The 22,245-nt window shown below is 38.7% G+C and overlaps 1 protein-coding gene and 1 pseudogene across 6 annotated transcripts in view; both read right to left on the bottom strand.

Moving 5' to 3' along the window:
- Positions 1–22,245, bottom strand: part of PIGU (phosphatidylinositol glycan anchor biosynthesis class U) — a 156,409-nt gene that overhangs the window by 21,445 nt on the left and 112,719 nt on the right. For all 6 annotated transcript variants that reach the window (XR_013179694.1, XM_077170863.1, XM_077170855.1 and 3 more), the window contains 3 exons: positions 10,789–10,943; positions 5,137–5,280; positions 2,227–2,351 (listed from right to left, as the gene is read on the bottom strand). Coding sequence is in view for 5 of the 6 variants with exons in the window: in XM_077170863.1 (XP_077026978.1) it covers positions 2,227–2,351; positions 5,137–5,280; positions 10,789–10,943 (424 nt within the window). In the remaining variant the exon portion in view is untranslated. The remainder of the gene's footprint in view (positions 1–2,226; positions 2,352–5,136; positions 5,281–10,788; positions 10,944–22,245) is intronic.
- LOC143642391 (low molecular weight phosphotyrosine protein phosphatase pseudogene) lies at positions 5,308–8,663 on the bottom strand (annotated as a pseudogene).

The raw sequence follows: 22,245 nt of genomic DNA, 5'->3' as shown, positions 1-22,245 counted from the left end.
TTCTTTTTTTTTAATTAAGTTATTTTTATTTTTTTTAAATACCAAAAAACACCAAACGCAAACATTCTTAACTTTTGATCATTCCGTTCTAAATATACAATCAGCAATTCACAATATCATCACATAGCTGCATATTCATCATTATGATCATTTCTTAGAACATTTGCATCTATTCAGAAAAAGAAATAAAATGAAAACAGAAAAAAAATCATACATACCATACCCCCATCCTTCCCCCTCACTGATCACCAGCATTTCAATCTAAATTTATTTTAACATTTGTTCCCCCTATTATTCATCTTTATTCCATATGTTTTACTCATCTGTTGATAAGGTAGATAAAAGGAGCATGAGACACAAGGTTTTCACAATCACACAGTCACATTGTGAAAGCTATATCATTATACAATCATCTTCAAGAAACATGGCTACTGGAACACAGCTCCACATTTTCAGGCAGTTCCCTCCAGCCTCTCCACATCTTGACTAACAAGGTGATATCTATGTAATGCGTAAGAATAACCTCCATGATAACCTCTTGACTCTGTTTGGAATTTCTCAGCCATTGACACTTTATTTTGTCTCATTTCACTCTTCTCCCTTTTGGTCGAGAAGGTTTTCTCAATCCCTTGATGCTGAGTCTCAGCTCATTCTAGGGGTTTTCTCAATCCCTTGATGCAGAGTCTCAGCTCATTCCAGGATTTCTGTCCCACGTGGCCAGGAAAGTCCACACCCCTGGGAGTCATGTCCCACATAGATAGGGGGAGGGTGGTGAGTTTGCTTGTTGTGTTGGCTGGAGAGAGAAGCCACATCCGAGCAACAAAAGAGGTTCTCTTGGCGGTGACTCTTAGGCCTAATTTTAAGGAGGCTTGACCTATCCTTTGTGGGGTTAAGTTTCATATGAACAAACCCCAAGATTGGGGGCTCAGCCTATAGCTTTGGTTGCCTGCACTGCTTGTGAGAATATTAAGAATTCAACTTGGGGAAGTTGAATTTTTCCCCTTTCTCACTATTCCCTGAAGGGGACTTTGCAAATACTTTTTTATTCACTGTTCAAATCACTCTGAAATTTATCGGGGCATCACTCTGGACAAACCAACAAAATCTCATGCCCTACTCAAGGTTCCATGTACTCATGGTGTTCAATTAAGCTGTCCACATAAGTTATATTAGGAGGTGCACTAGTCAAAATATAAATTTTGTACCAAATAAACATTTTTTGCTTTAGTTACTTGCATTCATTCTTGACACCTTGATGCACAGGCAAGGAAAGTTCAACAGCTCGCTTCCCATTTTCATTTACAGAATCTAGTATTAGGCCACTGACACTGCCTCTTTATTATGAAGGTTTAAAAGAAAATCCACCCCCTACACATTTGCTAAGTTCCTACCATGTGTCAGGATTAATATTGGGTATTGGGAATACTGAAGCAAATGTGTCATGGTCTCAGCCCTAAGGGAGCCCACAGACACTGAAAATAACCCACCACAGAGGGCTAAGAGTTGGCCGAGGGGACCACAACTAGATCACCGCTATGCCATCTTCTGAGAAAGGGATGGTTAGAGCGTAAAGGGGTCTTTATGGTAAGCAGGAAGGTTAGTGCCCATGAGTCTTCTATTAACCTTTGAGTGCAGTACTGGGGAGTGATTCAAACACTAAGGATTAGTGTTGCATCGTCCAATACAGTAGCCACTTAGCCACAAGTGTCTTCTTAAATTTAATTAAAATTAAAAATTCAAATTCTCAGTTGCACTAGTAGCTACCCTATTGGATGCACAGATATATAGGACACTTCCATCACCACAGACAGTTCTACTGAACAGTGCTGGCTAGAGGCTCACAGACCTGGATTCTAATCCCAGTTCTTCTACTTATCAGCCCTGTGACCTTGAAAAAGTGGCTTTCCCTTCCCCCACCTCAGTTTTCTGCAAAATAGGGATACCTTCCTCAAAGGCAGGTGTGAAGATAAAATGTGAGAATGTGTGTAATATTCTTAGAACCACAGTGACAGGTTTCACAGTAAGGACTGAATAAGTAGCAGTTATTTTCATTTTCATTACTAGTCCATAAGCACCTAGGGGGCAGATATTGTGTCTTAAATCACTGCCTCTCTCCTGGTACTGTTAGCTCAGAAGATGCCCAGCAAAGACCTACTGATGCCTTTCCCCTCAGGAGCCAGGCTGACACACATTTCCCACCAGAGGGTTAGAGGCAGGAGTACTCACATCTGTAGAGATGGTTCCACACAGGGAAGAAGGCCATGTAGAGGGCCACATCCCCCACTGTTGGGTAGGATTTGAAGATGGAGATGATGGCAATCTGGATGAACATGAAGAACATGGGGTGCTCTCTGGGAACAACAGGGAAAACAGACAGACATGCAGAGATCAGTTGGGTACAAAGTCTACCCCAGAGATTTCTGACCCTGTCCCTCAAACTCAAGGACACTCCTCAGGGGACTTCAGGCAGGGGCTGGTTGTGCTTCCTTAAGCAAGTGGACAGAGGAGCCAGGCCCAAACTTCAGGGACCCAAAAATGCCCAGAACTGGTGAGAAGGGCCCATCAAGTGCTACAAAAACAGCCCACAGAGACATTACCTATCAGTCAACCCCTCCTCTGCCTCTACCAGCTCCAGGCCTTCTCTCAGGAAACCACCCGAGGAAGAAAACAAAGTCAGCATTCTGAATTACTAGGTTTAAATGACTGCTTGCCAGAGTAATTAGGCTGCCTCCCTTGCCAGAAGCTCCTCTGACAACTGGACCCAAGGCAGGAAATAACTCCTTGCTGACGGTTTTTTCACTCTGACAATATGGTAAGTGAGTCCTGTAGACCTTGGCTAGAGTGAGTTCCTTTCCAGAAAGAGAACTCAATGCTGGATGCAGCTTTTCTGGCCTTAAAAGCTAGAAGTAGAGTTTTCATTAACTTAAACTAAAAAATTATCATAATGGTTACCATTTCTAGAACCCTTACTCAGTGGTAAGTTTTGTGCTAGGCCATTTGCTCATGGGATCCTCACAATACCTCAACTAACCCTCAAGGTAGGCAGTACTATCATTCACATTTTACAGAAGAGGAAATTGAGGTTCAAAGATGTCAAGTGAGTTCACTAAGCAAGTTAGGAAGCAATGAAGGTGTCTGTCTCCAGAGCTCCTAACCACTAACACTACTGTTCTTCTGAGTGCTTAACATATTTCACAGGTCAGGGGAAGGTCTGAGGAGCTCAGTCACTCAGTGCTCCCCTAGGATCTGACCAAGGACAGAAGGGAAGTAAACAGGAGGCGGCCAGACTTACTACCTTCCTCAGCTACATGTGGCCTACTTCTGTACAGTACCTGGATGCCCAGCTCATGAGGGTTTTCTTCAGAGGTTAATGAAATTCTTGCCTTGCAGGTCAAAGTTCAGGGTGACTCAGTAGGTATAAATCTGAGATGTAGAGGCAAACATGTACACACCCCAAACTCTCCAGCAGTGCTACACAACAAATGTCTCAGAAACAGCTTGGCAAAGTCTCACAGTCCTAAATCTTTGAAGAAAAGTTCGGCTAGCTCAGAGAACATCTTCAACATCTTCCTATACAGTCCAAATTACTGGTTTTGAGCTTTTTAAGTAGTTGGTAACAGCTACATCATTTCTATGGAAAAGCCACTGAAAATGCAGTGACAAAAAACACTGAGACTAAAACATCTGGCAACACAGCATGGGAGAGAGGTGACCTAATGGGCTCTATTCCCACAAAGCTGCTGCTAGAAGCAAAACCAGAGAAGAGCTGGAGAATTTTGGTGGAGATTCTAATCCAGGCAGAGGAGGGCACCAGTGGGGAAAATCAGATTTCTTCATATCCTCTACCCTTCAACCATCCTCTGCCAGGGCTGGGGGGTGGTGTCACATTAACCTAGTGTTATTGTCTACCCAGGTACTATCTGTGGCCTATCACACAGAGACAATAGAAGCTGCTAGTGATGTACAAAGAGTGAGTAAAGGTGTTTGACCTCCTTGCTTCTCAGCCTAGTGGCTATGTCTGGCCAGAACAGGGACAGGGAAGCTGGCAAGCTTGGCTGGGCAAGGGTACCTGAGTTCTTAAGACTGCCAGGCCAAGGAAGGATGGCTTTGTGACAGTTGCCAGGCCACAGCTGTGCCAGTGGAAGAAAACATCAGCTCAGAGCTTTTTCAGAGTGGGAACCATGTGCACTAGTGCACTCGCCAAGGAGAATGGTAGGAGGGTTAGTGCACAGAAACAAAGCTCTTGAAACCTAAATCAACTCTCCTCCAAGTTTAAGCAGGTCGGAACCTATCTGTGCCCTATTTCCCTTCACTGAAGCTAGGATAACAGAACTGCTTCCAGGGCTGCTACAAGCTGATGGAGCTTGGCATGGTACAGGAAATGAGCATAGACTCTGGAGCCAGACAAATCTGGGTTAGAATCCCAGCTCCCACAGCTTACTAACTGTATGACACTAGGAAAAGCATTTCACCTTTCTGAACATCAACTTCCTCAATTATACAGTGGGGATGCTGATAATAAAATAATGCCTACCTTGAAGAATTTTTGGCAGGGTTAAGTATGATTACGTTTATCAGAGAGCCTGGAAAGGTGCCTGGGATGGAGCAGTGCTCAATATACTGGCTCTCTTACATAGCAGAAGTGAGACCACACGCAAATTTTTTTGAGGGAAACTGATCAGAAGTTTAAATAGACCTGCAGGTGGCCCATCTCCCAACTAATGCATCCTCAGTGTCCTTGCACAAACTGTCAGTGGACCGTGGACAATGCCCAACCAGATCCACTTCTTCCTAAGACACTCCCCAACCCCTGCTCTTGTTCAAAATGGCCAACCTGACCAAACTGACCCAAACCATTCGCTGGGATGGTCAGCAACAATGTAGGCTCAAGAACCTTAAAGTGAGGCCAAGGGCAATGTTGGGCTACAAAGCATCCTCTCCACAACCTACACTGTATGACTATTGCTGCTATGGCCATTTGCAACTGAGGCAATCGAGGGCTAGGTTCCTCAGACAAAGATGGCATAAACCCAAGAGCAAATGTTCCCAGTTTGAAGGGCACATGTAAGGCTACAAGAGGCTAGGGGGTCTTCAGATAGTTCTGTAGACAAAGAAGTAGAAGATCCCATCACTTACTTTAGCTTTATGGCTAAGGGGATGGTGTAGAAGAAGACGTTGATCTGAAACACACAGACAAAGAAGAGGCTGAAGTGCTCAAACATCTCTGCAAAGAAGTACCAGAAAAGCCCAATATTTGGAGTGAGATCTGGAACTGAAAGTCTGGAAGAGAAAAAAAACAAAGGGAGAGAAAAGACAGCAAAGTTATAAATGGTCTGCTTTTATCTTATTTTCTCTTGAAGACTTTGGCCAATGCTGGACAACCAAGGACAACTTTATCCCTATAGAGTTCAGGATGTGTGGGACTCTTCAGGCATCCTGAATATAGGAGATTAACAAAAATAACGAGCAGAGACAAAGAGGATGATAATCCTATAAAAAGATTAGCTTAAGCCAAACTCTGGCATGCATCAAATATCTGAAATGAGGCAAGGATTCATTCTAGAAATTAAGAGAGCAACTCTTCTTTTACTGCCCAAGACATAAAGCCAGGAGATACTTGTATTGTAACAAAGGAGGAATGGGTTTTATTTTTTTTTTTTCAGTATTTTTATTGATAAACAACATACAAACAGAAGCATTCATTTTTTTTACATCTCAATTGTATTTTTATACTCCCCAGTTTATTTTGAAAACCTTTTCTGCTATATAGCCAAATGAATTTGAAATTACAGTTATCTCAGAGTACACAGTAATTACCTAGAAATGAAACACTGATAAAAGAACACGACACATCTTTAAGGACTTCAGTATAATAGAATTCTCTTTTTCTAGCTTCTTAAACTATTTTTTTCCCATATAAGCCAGTATATAATATTTGACATTTGGGTTATACGTGCACATAAAGCAGACACATTTGTCAAAGTGAGCATACGATGAAACAGCATACAGTGTCCTTTCTGGATAAAATTAAATTTTCAGAGGCAACATGGTCCAAGTGGGGGCAAAAAGTTGATTTCCTCATGAAATAAAGTAGATAAGAAAAATTAAGACTAATGCTAAAGATTTACTCCATAAATTATTCTATTTCCTCTCCTTTTAACATTCAAATGAGCACTCTGGGTATGTGTGAATCAAAATACTTACAATCAAGAGATTGTGAAACCCTATAACAAGGGTAGTACGTAATTCAATAAAAGGCCCTGGGGTAAAAGAAAAGAGGTAGTATAGGTAAAGAGAAGACATTTGTCCATCAACTTACACATATTGGTTTAATAAAGAGGTAGATTATTTAAAAGTCTCAAAGGGCTCAATTATTGACTGGGGCCTGAAAGTGATGTTTACTTATTTACTAAGATCCCAATTAAGCATATTAGAAGGAAACTGTCACTGGATAGTACCTTAAGGTTAAACACTTGAAAAGAAATGATTGTTACAAAACATTGTATTTTGAGGTTCAACTTTTTTGTTTGTTCTACTTTTAAAATTTTGTTTGTTTCATATTTTTGTAATCGGGGCAAGAGAAGAGGTCCAATTTGTTTAAGAACATTTAATGTACCCCATAAGCTCAATCAGAGAATTTTATTAATTTTTCTGCAAACATAACATTGATTTCCAGCTACAATTATTTTTTAAGATAAACAAGTCAATTGAAAAAAAAAGTTGTGGCCTTGAGCTATGAAACATTACACTTTTAACATACTAATTGAAAAACCTAGAACATCACTGTAAGATGTTAATCACTGTTGGCCCTCAGCAATGAATGGCTGCAGCTTTACTGTGACTTCTCCAAAAGTGCTTTGCAGCACCTAACACACTGCTGGTACACATTCTCAAAGTCCGCGTCATTCCCATAATAAGGATCTTCAATAATAAGTTGTTTTTGTGGATCATAGCTCCCCAGTAGTTCAATTTTTGCTTTGCAGTTTTTAACTTCACTAGCTTTTCTATTCAAATCTCTCAGATTGCTTTCATCCATACACTGTGTATAAACAAACGTGGCAAAGTCTTCTTTGGTAATCTGCCAGGCAACATGATTCTCAGGAATATCATGCTCCTTCATGCAATTTTGCCCTTGATAATCAGGAGGGTTTCCTAGCTCATAAGTTGATGTTGCGGCACTACTATCCTCCAATTATCTGAAATATTTTGATCAGTTACAAGTTTTCTGAAAACTGCTTCAGCAATGGGTGACGGACAAATGTTACCCAGACATACAAACAGCAACGATTTGGATGGCTGCGCTGTCATCTTCTCAGTCACGAAAAAAAGACGCAGCGTGAGAAGAGAACGACCCGGCCAGAATCTGATACGAGCGTAGGGCATCAAACACAAGTATTCTTAACATACAAATATTCCATACATGGCATACAATCAGCATTTCACAATATCATCACATAGTTGTGTATTCATCACCATGATCATTTCTTACAACATTTGCATCATTCCAGAAAAAGAAACGAAAAGGAAAAATTCATAAATACCATACCCCTTACCCCGCCTCTCATTCTCATTGACGGCCAGTATTTCCATTTATCCAATTTAACATTTGTTTCCCCTATTATTCATTTATTTTTAATTCATACTTTTTACTCATCTGTCTATACCATAGATAAAAGGAGCATCAGACACAAGGTTTTCACAATTACAGTCACATTGCAAAAGCTATATCATTATAGCTTCAAGACACATGGCTGCTGGAACACAGCTCTACAGTTTCAGGCACTTTCCTCTAGTCTAATACACCTTTATCTAAAAAGGGATATCTATATAATGCATAAGAATAACCTCCAGGATAACCTCTCAACTCTGTTTGAAATCTCTCAGTCAATGATACTTTATTTTGTCTCATTTCTCTCTCCCCCTTTCAGTCAAGAAGGCTTTCTCAGTCCCTAGATGCTGAGTCCCAGCTCATTCTAGGATTTCTGTCCCATATTGCCACAGAGGTTTACACCCCTGGGAGTCATGTCCCACGTACAGTGGGGGGAGGCAGTTAGTTTGCTTGCCATGTTGGCTGAAAGAAAGAGAGAGGCCACATTTGAGCAACAAGAGGTTCTCTGGGGGTGACTCTTAGGCCTAAAATTAAGTAGGCTTAGTCTATCCTTTGCGGGGATAAGTTTCATACGAACAAATTCCAGGATTGAGGGCTTAGCCTGTTGATTGGTTGTCCCCACTGCTTGTGAGAATATCAGGAGTTCTCCACATGGGGAAGCTGAATTTTCCCCCTTTCTTGCCATTCCCCCAACAGGACTTTGTAAATACTTTTTAATTCACTGATCAAATCACTCTGCAATTTTTTGGGGATTCACTCTGGGATTTATCGGGGCATCCCTCTGGGCAAACCTACAAAATCTCATGCTCTATTTAAGGTTCCATATTCTTACGTTGTCAACATCTTCTTAAAATGTTGCTCAATAAGTTGCAGAGAAACATGTCTGGAAGCAACACATAATTGAAAAGAAACTACTTGTTTTTGACCATTTTATGTTATTATTGTCTTCAGTATTTTCTCCTTCCCAAATAGAAATTCACATCATATTGCTCTTGAGTCAGCCGTTCTGTGCAGTCACCACATGCACATTTCCAGAATCATCATCTTCTTCATGTGTTCTCTTCAAACTGCCTGTGGTACCAGAATGAATAGGTAATGACTTTCCTATCTATAGTAATGACATCATCTGGATTGTTAATTTTGCTAGAAGATGGCTTCATATTCCTGAAGTTGATGGGCAAATCCAGCATTAGGATTAATACAAAATCCTCTTTCTTGAACATAAACAAATGCATCTCTGTACTTCATTCCAAATATTTCCATAATGTTTACAATAACAAGGGCAGCACTCGTGGAGATCCATGTATTTCCATGAATAAGAACTTTTCCTTCAGTTTGAAAGCTCCCATCAATAAACTCTTTAGTCATGGGAAAAAAACATTATATTTTCAACTGGATAATCTGCAATATCCAAGACTAAATATCTAAATAATTGCTGAAAGTTTGGCTTAATAAAGTTTGCTTCAATATTTTGTCATATGCATATTATATGGGTTATTCCATGTTTCTGCAGTATAGGTAGCTCAGAAAAGTTGGTTAATATTTACTTGGTGAACCTAACCTAAAGCTCAGACCTTGCTTTTCATAGCCATAGAATATGGGCCTAAAAACAAACCGGGTAAAATTTCCTACATCTCTCATCTCACAGGTCCATTCCTCGGCATCTTCTTTGCACTATGGGAGGGTGGGGAACTCTAGCTTCATATGCTTCATGGTCCCTACCCAAGGGCTGGTAGGTGAGTTGGGAGTGTGAGTTACCCAGCCAGCCTACTCAGAGCTGGCAGTGCGGGGTAAGGAAGAAGCAGTGGACCCAAGGATTGGCAATTGAAATGATCCCAGTGACAGCGATACACACAATCGAAAGGATCTCAGTGACAGCAACAGCAAGGAAGAGGAGGATTCGATGGCTCAGACTCTGCTGCCATGCTCCGCCATCTCCCATCCCTGGTGTCTCCATACCCTCAGTCCCTCACTATTCTTGCTATACATCCCCATAGCAGGAGCTAGAAGATTGAGTGATAGAAACCACAGTGACACTTTAAGGGGCTTGGGGGGAGACATCAGCAAATTCTGCCTAGGACCTCTGGGAACCTAGATCTCATTTGAGAAATTAGGGCTTAACTGCAAAACATTTTGTCTGGTTAAATCAGATAAAGATTGGCTGCAATTCTAGCTCTTCTAAAAGTTGATTTTTTTTTTAATTAAAAAGCAGGGAGTTCAAACTGATTTCAACTCACAATTTAAAAAGGGCAACAAATGGAGCATGAAAAGGAAGAGATGAGCAATAGTTCAGGGTAAGACTTCACTGACCAAGGCCTCCAACTTACCTTTTCTTGTAACCAAACCACATTTCCTGTTCTCTGCAATGAGGTAAAGAACACTGATCTATGGTCCAGCAGAAAACTAGGAAAAGTTTTTCGCTAGCCATTACAAACTTCTATCCAAGGCAGAGTATAAAGAAATGAAAGACACAAAATTGCTATTAATGCTCAGCCAGAATGTAACACAAATGAACAGTCCAGAATCCCAAATGGAATACTGGCTTCTCCAGATTCCTTTCCCTGCCCTAAAAGGGTTTAAGTAGTCTGCAAACTTCAAGGTTTGGGCAGGGACCACCCTGTCAGCACCTCACACAGAGTCTGGCACAGAGAGAGTGTTTGGAAACATTTTCAGAATTCATGAACATATACTCAGGCAAGACTACAATACTGCAAAATCATTGGGATTTTCTCTGAAGGCTGACACATAAGAGGTGGCTTCATTTCCTACTGCAGAGTCCCTCTTCCAGTAGAAAAATATATCCAATTCTGCTTGGAACTAAACCAAAACCTCCCAGAAGCTGGTAGTCCCTTTGGATATGCTTAGAGAATGCTCTGTAATTCCACTAGATTAAAGATGTGTTCTAGACCAGTGCTTCTCAAAGTGTGGTCTCTGGTCCAGCAGCATCAGCTTCACCTCAAAACTTGTTAGAAATGCAAGTCATTGGTCCCTATTCTGAACCTACAAAATCAGAATCAATGGGGGAAGGGCCCAGCAAAGAGTGTTTTAACAAACTCTATTGGTGACTGATAGACACACAATACTCTAAGGTGCTCACTGTGGTCTCTCTCCCTGTGAATCCAGCTACAGCTGTGAAAAGCAAATTTATTTCCAGAGTTTTCTATGAAGTTATTACTTACATGAAGCCATAGACTGCAGGGATGAAATCCCAGGAACTGAGAAGGAAAAACGAGAGGCAAACAATTACCACCAGGCTTCCCACATACATCATGGCATACTCCCAAGAGAAGATCCAGAAGGCGTTGCTCTTCACTTTCACAGGAATGTACTGCCGCTAGGAGAGAAGGCAAAGTGAAACATTCAGTTAAGGACGTCAAGAACTGACAGCCATTATCACGCTAACCTCCAAGATCCCTTCTGAAAGACCATGCCATGATATAAAAGTTTATAAATTTGTTGGGATCTTGATCTCTACATAAATTCAAACACTGTATTAAGTAACAAGGATATAAGTGTTAAAAAAGGTGTTGTGTGCATATTCTTTGACCTCAGACCTAGTAATACCATTTCTATGTATACTGGAGACATTTGCACAAGACAGAAATGAAAGGATATTGATGGCACCATTGTTCGGAATATAGAAAAAAAATTCCTTCAATAGAGGAACAAATAAATAAATTGTGGCATAATCATATAATTGTAAACTATTTGGCAAGTTAAATAACTGAGCTATATATGTAGCTACATAACTGAACTATATAGCTGAGCTATATATGTCAACGTGGCTAGATCTCAAAAGCTTAATTAAAATAATTACCAAACAAATCATACAGTATCATATCATTTATTTAATATTTTGAAATGACACAAAACAATACTATGTTTTATTTAAAGATATATAGGCATATGATAAGAGTATAAAAACATAGATTAGAAGGACATGTATTATATCCATGATAACATTAGCCTCCTGGGATAGAGAGAGGGGAATGTAAGAAACTTTTTCACCTCATCTGTAATAGTTTATTAAAAACTATGAAGCAAATATGACAAAAATCTTAATATCTGTTCACTCAATAGCTGTTTATTATACTAATTTCTATACTTTTCTTCCACTGAAATTTTTTTTCAAAAGATTAGATCCTGAGGGAAGAGAAATAATTTAAATTTTGTTCTAAAGGAAAAGGAAAATAAGACACTAAAGAACAGTATATAGGAAAACAGAAATGAATTTAAATACAGCATAATCAATGTAAATGGATCAAACTCTGTGATTAATGATCAGACAGTCAGAAAAAAAAATGCTACTACAAGAGATAGCAGTTCTGGTTCTGGTTTAAAACTGTTCTGTTCTGTTAGAACAAAAAAGTCATACTCTTTTAATCCAGTCTTCTGGGGGCAAGCCAATTGTTGGGTGGGATCTTTTGGTTTGGCTGTTTCTGAGGAAACATGACCCCTGCCCATTCAAGGTGAGTCTTAATCCGCCTCCTGGAGTCCTTTAAGAGAGAGATATTTTAGAGAAAGCACAGACGCTTGGAGAAGGAAAATGCTCCAGGAGATGCTAAGCTTAAGATATGAAACCCAGAGTTTATCCCAGAGAAGCTAAGAGAAAACTCACAGATGCTTAGAAAGAGAAATGTCCCAGAGATGCTAAGAGAAGATCCATAGGACACAAGGAAAGCCATGAGAATCAGAAGCTGAGAGCAACGAACCAGGAGCAAGGACTAGCAGATGCCAGTCACAAGCCTTCCCAGCTGACAGAGGTGTTCCAGATACTGGTGGCCTTTCTTCAGAGTCCAGGTACCATCTTGTTGATACCTTAATCTGGACATTTTCATGGCCTTAGAACTGTAAATTTGTAACCTAATAAATCCCCTTTGTAAAGGTCAATCCATTTCTGGTATATTCCACTCTGACAGCTTTAGCAAACCAAAGCATATACCTTAAAACAAGACAGTAAAGTCGAAACATCAAAGGATTGTAAAAGATACACCAGGTAACTATAAGCAAAACAAAGCTAGCTTAGTAACATTATCACGGATAAAATAGACTTTAATGTAAAAAGCATTGCCAGAGATAAAGATGCCATAATGATAAAAGGTTCAAATCACCAGGAAGATATAACAGCTCTAAACTTGTATGTACATAATAACAGAGTTTCAAACATATATAAAACAAAAATGGACAGAGGTACAAAAGGAAAAGACAAACCCATCATCAGTGGGTGATTTTTAACACATTTCTCTAATAATTTATAGATCAAGTACACAAAAATCAGTAATGAGGAGGAAAATATGAATAGCACACTTAATAAGCTTGCTCTCATAAAGGTTTCCAAGACATAATATACTTACAAAGAATAGTACATCTAAAAGTTAGAGAATGTATTCATTTAAAGCATTTATGGGGCATTTGTAAAAACTTATCGAATACCATAAATCAGGCCATAAAGATATCAATAAACTTCAAAGAATCAGTACCATACAGACCCCATTTTCTGACTATAATGCATTTAAAGAGAAATCAATAATAAAAAGCATAAAAATAACTAGGAAAATTTTAAACACTTACAAATAACTTAGAGGTAAAAAAAAGAAAAGATAATGGGAAAATTGCATGTTAAAAATTAACAATTATGAAAATATCTCATATCACTATTTGGATAACGTAGATAAAACTGCTCTGAGGGGAAAACACAGTCTTAGGAACTTATATTTGAATAGAAGAAAGTCTGAAAATAAATTAAAAAAACATCGATCTTAAGATATTTGAAATAAAACAAACTTCAAAAAGAAGGGAGGAAAAAATAAACAGCAGAACTTAGTGAAATAATAAAAAAGCTATAATATGAAGAATTAACAAAGCTAAAAGTTCTTTAATGTATAAATCTTTAAAAATGATTCAGTTACTGTCATTAAAAATAAATAAATAATAAAAGTGGAGTTCAAAAGAGATAAAAAACTAAGTGAAATACATGATCCCTGATTTGATCCAGAACCTCCTCTCTCCAGATCTATGAAGGTCATGTATAAATTAGAGAAATTTGAATTTGGAATGTATATGTTAGATAATAATTTATCAAGGTTACATTTCTTGGGTGGGCTACTAGGATAATGGTTATATAAAAGAATGTCCGAGTTCTTAAGAGTTATCTGCTGAGTATTTAGGAAAGATGTGTGGTTGTCTGCAACTTCCACTCAGGGAAGGGTAGGGACACAGGAGGGAAGGGGAAAGGAAGAGAGGAAGGGAAGGGGTGGGGAGGAAAAATTTGCAACCAAAATTTTTTTAAAAATATGCTACAAAATGGTGAACCTTGAAAATCTTATGCTACGTGAAATAAGCCAGATACAAAAGGACAAATATCATATGATTCCATTTATACGAAATATCTAGAATAAGTAAACTCAAAGAGACAGAAATGAGCTTAGAGGCTACCACGGGCTGGGGGAAGGGGAAATGGGGAATTATTGCTTAATGGGTAAAGAATTTCTCTTTTGGGCAATGAAAAAGTTTTAGAAGTGGGAGGGGGACAACAGAAACACAATACTGTAAAAGTAATTAATGCCACTGAATTGTACACTTAAAAATGATTAAAATGGAAAATTTTATGTGTGTGTTTATGTTATATGTACATAACATATATATGTGTTATCACAACTTTTAAAAAAGTATTTAAGTAGAAGCTTTAGAGAATGATGACTTTAACATTCTGATAATATTTTTAACCTTTTTATTGTACAATAAAACGCAAATACAGAAAACCACATAAAACAAAAGAATATCTTAGTTAATGATTACAATGTGCGCGTCCTTGTAATCCCTACCCAGGACATAAAAAAAAAAAAAAGAACTTTCCGGTAGTCCCTCAAGAACCTCCATGTACTATGTCAAGTAACCAGTACCCTGGCTTTTTATATTAATCACCTTCTTGAATTTCTTTACAGCTTTTCACATTTATGGGCATCCCTTAACACTACACTTTAGTTTCACACATTTTCAAACAACTTGATACAATTTTGAAGTCTCTTTTAACTTACAGGTTCTCCTGCTATCTCTTTCTCTTTCCTCATAATTCCTCTGTTGAAGAACCCAGGGCATTGAACCTATAGAACTTCCAAGCATCTGGATTTTGCTAATTATATGCTTTGTCTTCAGTATTTCTCACAAATTGGCAGTGGGATCCAGAGGTTTGATCAATCTCAGGTTTTATCTCTCTTTTTCTAAATTTATTTTTTAATATTTTATTTTTTAAACACCAAAAAAAAAACACACCAAATAAACACAAACCTTTCTATTTTGATCATTCCTTTCTACATATATAATCAGTAATTCACAATATCATCACATAGTTGCATATTCATCATCATGATCATTTCTTGGAACATTTGCTTCTATTCAGAAAAAGAAATAAAACGAAAAGAGAAAAAAAAATTGTACATACCATACCCCCTACCCCTCACTTTCATTGATCACTAGCATTTCAAACTAAATTTCTTTTAACATGTGTTCCCATTATTTATTTTTATTCAATATGTTCTACTCATCTGTTGACAAGATAGATAAAAGGAGCATCAGGCATAAGGTTTTCACAATCACACACTCACATTGTGAAAGCTATATCATTATACAATCATCTTCAAGCAACATGGCTACTGGAACACAGCCCCACATTTACAGGCAGTTCCCTTCAGCCTCTCCATTACATCTTGAATAACAAAGTGATATTTAATTAATGCATAAGAATAACCTCCAGGATAACCTTTTGACTCTGTTCGGAATCTCTCAGCCACTGACACTTCGTCTCATTTCACTCTTCCCCGTTTCGGTCAAAAAGGTTTTCTCAATCCCTTGATGCTGAGTTTCAGCTCATTCTAGGGTTTTACTCAATCCCCTGATGGCCGAGTCTCAGCTCATTCCAGGATTTCTTTGTCCCATGTTGCCAGGAAGGTCCACACCCCTGGGAGTCATGTCCCATGTAGACAGGGGGAGGGTGGTAAGTCTGCTTGTTGGGTTGGCTGGAGAGAGAGGCCACATCTGAGCAACAAAAGAGGCTCTCTTGGGGGTGACTCTTAGGCCTAATCTTAAGTAAGCTTGACCTATCCTTTGTGAGGTTAAGTTTTATATGAACAAACCCCAAGACTGGGGGCTCAGCCTATAGCTTTGGTTGTCCACACTGCTTGTGAGAATATCAAGAATTCAACTTAGAGAAGTTGAATTTTGCCCCATTCTCACCATTCCCCAAAAGGGGGACTTTGCAAATACTTTTTTATTCACTGATCAAATCACTCTGGGATTTATCAGGGCATCACTCTGGACAAACCAACAAAATTTCATGTCCTACTCAAGGTTTCATATACTTATGGTGTTCAATTAAGCTGTCTACATGAGTTATATTAGGAAATGCGTGAGTCAAAATAAAAATTTTGTACCAAATAAACATTTTTTGCTTTAGTCTCACACATAAGTTGAGATTTTTAAATATTAATTACTATCTATTTTCAGCACCCTGCAATAATGACATTCCTTTGTTCTTCCTCATGCAAAAGCATTTTTTAAATTTGTACATTTAGTCACTATCATTATACACTCTAGGCATTCCTAGATTATACCATCTCAATCTTTATCGTCTATCATTCTTTCTGATTTCATTTGCGCCACCAGCCCTCCTTCCTCTATTATTCTCACATTCAGCTTCATTCAGTGTTTTAACATAATTGTATTACAGTTAGGTAGTATTGTGCTGTCAGGTTTTATCTCTTTTGCAAAACTTTGGTGGTGGTGTGTTCTTTCATAAAGAAGAACATAGGATCTGATTTTTGCTTGTTTTTAATGTTAGTAGCCATTGATGCCCAATGTCTAAATCCATTGGGATTGCAAAATGATGGTAATTCTAGCATTTTGCTTCCATCTGTAAACTGGAATAATTTCATAAACAGAGGTCTCCCCTCATCTACTATTTGGTTATCCAATGGTCCTACAAAGCAGAATAAATGCTTAATTTTTTCCTTTTATTTTTCTAGTTTTCAAGATAATGAACTCAGTCAATTAAGTTTTCTTTAAAATATCTTCATAAATACCTGGTTTTAAAAATAATTATGGGCTTCAGTCTATCCTAAGTTTGATCCTACAAAGATCAAAATGTCCATCTTTGGTCAGTGGGAACCTCTTCAAGCTGGATCCTGAGTTCTTTTGAGTTGACCCCAGTAGTCTTTGATAGCTTCCCTGTTATCTGGTATCACGATGTTCCAGAATCATCCTGTACACTTCTTGATCTAAACCTGTAATCAGGCATTTATTTAAGATATCCCAGATTTAGAGGATATGGAGAAAAAGGCACACTTACACACTGCTGGTGGGAATGTAAAAGGGAATAACTGCTGTGGAAGGCAGTTTGGCGGTTCCTGAGGAGGTTAAGTATAGAATTGCCATATGATCCGGCAATACCACTACTAGGTATCTACTCAGAGGACGTGTGGGAAAGGACACAAATGGACATTTGCACAGCAATTTTATAGCAACATTATTTCCTATTGCCAAGAGATGAAACAGCCCATCAACAGAGTATCCATCAATAGAGTGGCTAAATAAGCCGTGGTATGTACATATGATGGAATATTACTCAGCTGTAAGACAGAATAAAGTCATAAAGCATATAACAACATGGATGGACCTTGAGGACATTATGTTGAGTGAGATTAGCCAGAAACGAAAGGACAAATACTGTATGGTCTCACTGATATGAACTAGTATTAATGAATGAACTTGGAGAACTTCAGTTAAGAACAGAGGCAATGAAGAGACAAAAATAGGGTAGATTTTGGGCAATTGAAGCTGAAGGGATACAGATTGTGCAACAGGATTGATTGCAAAAATTCAGAAATGGATAACACAATACTACCTAATTGTAGCACAATAAGGTTAGTACACTGAATGTGAGTATGATAGAGGGAGGAGGGTTGGGGCAGAAGGAAAGATAGAAAATAAAGACTGAAATGGTATAATCTAGGAATGCCTAGAGTGCATAATGATAGTGACTAAATGTACAAATTAAAAAAAAAATCTGCATGAGGAAGAACAAAGGAATGTCAATATTGCAGGGTGTTGAAAATAGATGGCAATTCACGTTTTAAAACTTTAACTTATATGTAAGACTAAAGCAAAAAATGTCTATTAGGTATAAAATTTATATTTTGACTAGTACATTTCCTAATATAACTTATATGGATAGTTTAATTGAACACAGAAGTACACGGAACCTTGAATAGGGCATGAGATTTTGTAGGTATGTCCAGAGTGATGCCCCAATAAATCCGAGAGTGATATGAACAGTGAATAAAAAAGTTTTTGCAAAGTCCCCTTGGGGGAATGGTGAGAAAGGGGGAAAATTCAACTTCCTCATTTGGAGAATTCCTGATATTCTTGCAAGCAGTGGGGACAACCAAATCAATAGGCCGAGCCCTCAATCTTGGGGTTTGTTCATATGAAACTTATTCCTGTAAAGGATAGACTAAGCCTACTTAAAATTAGGCCTAAAAGCCACCCCCAGAGAACCTCTTTTGTTGCTCAGATGTGGCCTCTCTCTCTCTCAGCGAACACGGCAAGCAAACTCACCATCCTCCCCATCTCTACTTGGGACATGACTCCCAGGGGTATAAACCTCTCTGGCAATGTGGGACAGAAATCCTAGAATGAGCTGGGACTCAGCATCAAGTGACCGAGAAAATCTTCTCAAGCGAAAGGGGAAAGAGAGAAATAAGACAAAATAAAGCATCAGTGGCTAAGAGATTTCAAATAGAGTCGAGAGGTTATTCTTATGCATTATACAGATAACCCCTTTTTAGTTTAAGGTGTATTAGAGAAGCTAGAGGGAAGTGCCTGGAACTGCAGAGCTGTGTTCCAGTAGCCATGTTTCTTGAAGATGAATGTATAATGATATAGCTTTCGCATGTGACTATGTGATTGTGAAAACCTTGTGCCTGATGCTCCTTTTATCTGTCATATTGACAGATGAGTAAAAAATATTGATTAAAACTAAATAAATAGAAGAAAGCAGTTTAGCGGAGTGTAGGATTTAGTTCATCCTCCAGAACCACTACTAAAGAATCAGGAACAGTACAGAACAATTGCTAGAACCACATCAATGACCGAACACACAGTGTACCCAGTCTGGACCAGCTGGACCGGCTGCGAGCCCACCCAGAACCGTGAGTTCCCCAAGCCACAGCAGCTGGCTCCCCTCCCCCACAGGCTGCTTCGCAGAGGGGAAAGGAAAGAGACTTTCCCAGCAGCAGGGGCTGTGTGCAACTAAGCTTCAAGTGCGGAATTAATTCACAAATTCCGACTACTAAACATACACCCCCAGCTCAGGTGAACCTGGTCAAAGCGGAGGTTGCTGACTGTTCCCCTAGCACCAAGGAGGCAGCGCTGATGGAAAAAGAAAAAAAAAGAAACAGAGGTTTTTGTGGCTGTGTTTCTACAAAGGCTTGACTGCCTTTGGATACAGCAGCAGGACTTCTCAGGCTGCAACTGCCCCAGATATAGGCAGAAACAAGCTTGTCTGAGAGCATGTCTGGAGCCTGTGCCTTCCCCAGTGGAAGAGTAAGGTCCAACTCAGGTGGAATCCCTCCCTCAAGGAATTCAGACCCCAGGGCTTGGAAATTGGAAAGCCATTAAAGCCAGCCTACAACCTCTCCTCTGTCTTCACCATGCCCCCAGCAATGAGAGTCTGCCAAAGTTAAAGGTACTGCATCACCTTATGCTGGTGAAACCTGCAGGCAGACAAGTGCCTCGTATGGGCAGGATAAGGAAAACAGAGCCCAGAGACTTCACAGGAAAGTCTTTCAACCTGCTGGGTCTCACCCTCAGGGAAAACTGAGGTAGGTAACTCTTTCCTCCTGACAGGAGGCCACTTTGGTCTGGGAAAATCTGGCTGGGGTTTATAAAACCTAAGTAGACCCTCCTAAGGGTGAGGGGGAAAAGACACCATACAGGCAGGGCAAGAAACAAGAAAACAAGAACTGAAAAATTCTGCTCTGTGAAACAAAACCTAAGCTAGTGGTCCAGAAAAAGCTGAACTAAATGTGAAACAGCAGACAGAAAAAAAATTCATCAAGCAAGAAAACCCTAGGTAAAAGAGGTGAAAGCAATCTCCAGAATAAACTAATTAAGGAAATCAAATGCCTAGACACCAGCAAAAAATAACAAATCACACTAGGAAAATTGAAGATATGGCCCACTCAAAGGAATAAACCAACAATTCAAATGAGATACAGTAGTTGAAACAATTATTCAGAATGTATGAATAGACATGGAAAACCTCATCAAAAATCAAATCAACGAATTGAGGGAGGATATAAAGAAGGCAAGGAATGAAAAAAAGAAGAAATAAAAAGTCTGAAAAAAAACAAACCATAGAAGTTATGGGAATGAAAGGCACAGTAGAAGAGATGAAAAAAACAGTGGAAACCTACAATGGTAGATTTCAAGAGGCAGAAGCTAGGATTAGTGAACTGGAAGATGGAACATATGAAATCCAATAAGCAAAAGAAAATATAGGGAAAAGAATGGAAAAATATGAGCAGGGACTCAGGGAACTGAATGACAATATGAAGCTCAAGAATATACATGTTGTGGGTGTCTCAGAAGGAGAAGAGAAGGGAAAAGGAGGAGAAAAACTAATGGAGGAAATTATCACTGAAAATTTCCCAACTCTTATGAAACACTTAAAATTACAGATCTAAGAAGTGTAGTGTACCCCAAAGAGAATAGATCCAAATAGACATACTCCAAGACACTAACTAATCAGAATATCAGAGGCCAAAGAGAAAGAGAGAATCTTGAAAGCAGCAAGAGAAAAGCAATCCATCATGTACAAGGGAAGCCCAATACGACTATGCGTAGATTGCTCAGCAGAAACCATGGAGGCAAGAAGACAGTGGGATGACATATTTAAATTACAAAAAGAGAAAATTTTCCAACCAGAAATTACATATCCAGCAAAATTGTCCTTCAAAAATGAGGGGGAAATTGAAACATTTTCAGGAAAAAAATCAGAGAGAATTTGTGACCAAGAGACCGGCTCTGCAAGAAATACTAAAGGGAGCACTAGAGGGAGATATGAAAACATAGGAGAGAGAGGTGTGGAGAAGAGTGTAGAAAGGAAGACTATCAGTAAAGGTAAAAAGAAGAAAAATTTTATGACATATAAAATCCAAAAAGGCAAACTGGTAGAAGAAAGTACTACCCGTACAGTAATAACACTAAATGCTAATGGATTAAACTCCCCAATCAAAAGACATAGACTGGCAGAATGGATTAAAAAAATAGGACCCATCTATATGCTGTCTACAGGAAACACATCTTAGACCCAAGAATAAACACAGGCTGAAAGTGAAAGGTTGGGAAAAGATATTTCATGCAAATAACAATCAGAAAGGAGCAGGAGTACCTATACTAATATGCAACAAATGAGACTTCAAATGTAAAACAGTTAAAAGAGACAAAGAAGGACACTATGTATTAATAAAAGGAACAATTCAACAAGAAGACATAACAATCATAAATATTTATGCACCAAGCCACAATGCTCCAAAATACATGAGGCAAACACTGAAAAGAGAAATAGACACATCTACCGTAATAGTTGGAGATTTCAATGCCACACTTTCATTAATGGACAGAACATCTAGACAGAAGATCAATAAAGAAACACAGAATTTGAATAATACAATAAATGAGCTAGTCTTAACAGACATTTATAGAACATTACACCCCACAACAGGAGGATATACCTTTTTTTCAAGTGCTCATGGATCATTCTCACGGATAGACCATATGCTGGGTCACAAAGCAAGTTTCAATAAATTTTAAAACATTGAAATCGTACAAAACATTTTCTCAGATCGTAAAGGAATGAAGCTGGAAATCAATAATAGGCAGAGGGCCAGAAAATTCACAAATATGTGGAGGCTCAATAACACATTCTTAAACAACCAATGGGTCAAGGAAGAAATTACAAGAGAAATCAGTAAATATCTCGAGGCAAATGAAAATGAAAACATAACATATCAAAACTTATGGAATGCAACAAAGGGAATGCTAAGAGGGAAATTTATTGCCCTAAATGCCTATACCAAAAGAGAAGAGTGAGCAAAAATTGAGAAATTAACTGTCCACTTGGAAGAACTGGAAAAAGAACAGCAAACTAACCCCAAAGCAAGCAAAAGGAAAGAAATAATGAAGATTAGAGCAGAAATAAATGAAATTGAGAACATGAAAACAACTGAGAAAATCAACAAACCCAGAAATTGGTTCTATGAGAAAAGCAATAAGATTGATGGACCCTTAGTAAGATTCACAAAAAGAAGAATGAGGATGCAAATAAATAAGATCAGAAATGGAAGAGGAGACATAACCACTGACCCCACAGAAATAAAGGAAGTAATGAGAGGATACTATGAACAACTTTATGCTAATAAATGCAACAATGGAGATGAAATGGACAACTTTCTAGAAAGGCATGAACAACCAACATTGACTCGAGAAGAATTAGACGACCTCAACAAACCAATTACAAGTAAAGCAACTGAATCAGTCATTAAGAAGCTCCCCCAAAGGAAAAGTCCAGGACTGGATGG

Source organism: Tamandua tetradactyla, chromosome 1 (assembly GCF_023851605.1).
Source record: "Tamandua tetradactyla isolate mTamTet1 chromosome 1, mTamTet1.pri, whole genome shotgun sequence".
NCBI lineage: Eukaryota > Metazoa > Chordata > Mammalia > Pilosa > Myrmecophagidae > Tamandua > Tamandua tetradactyla.
This window is presented reverse-complemented; position numbering and strand designations above follow the sequence as displayed.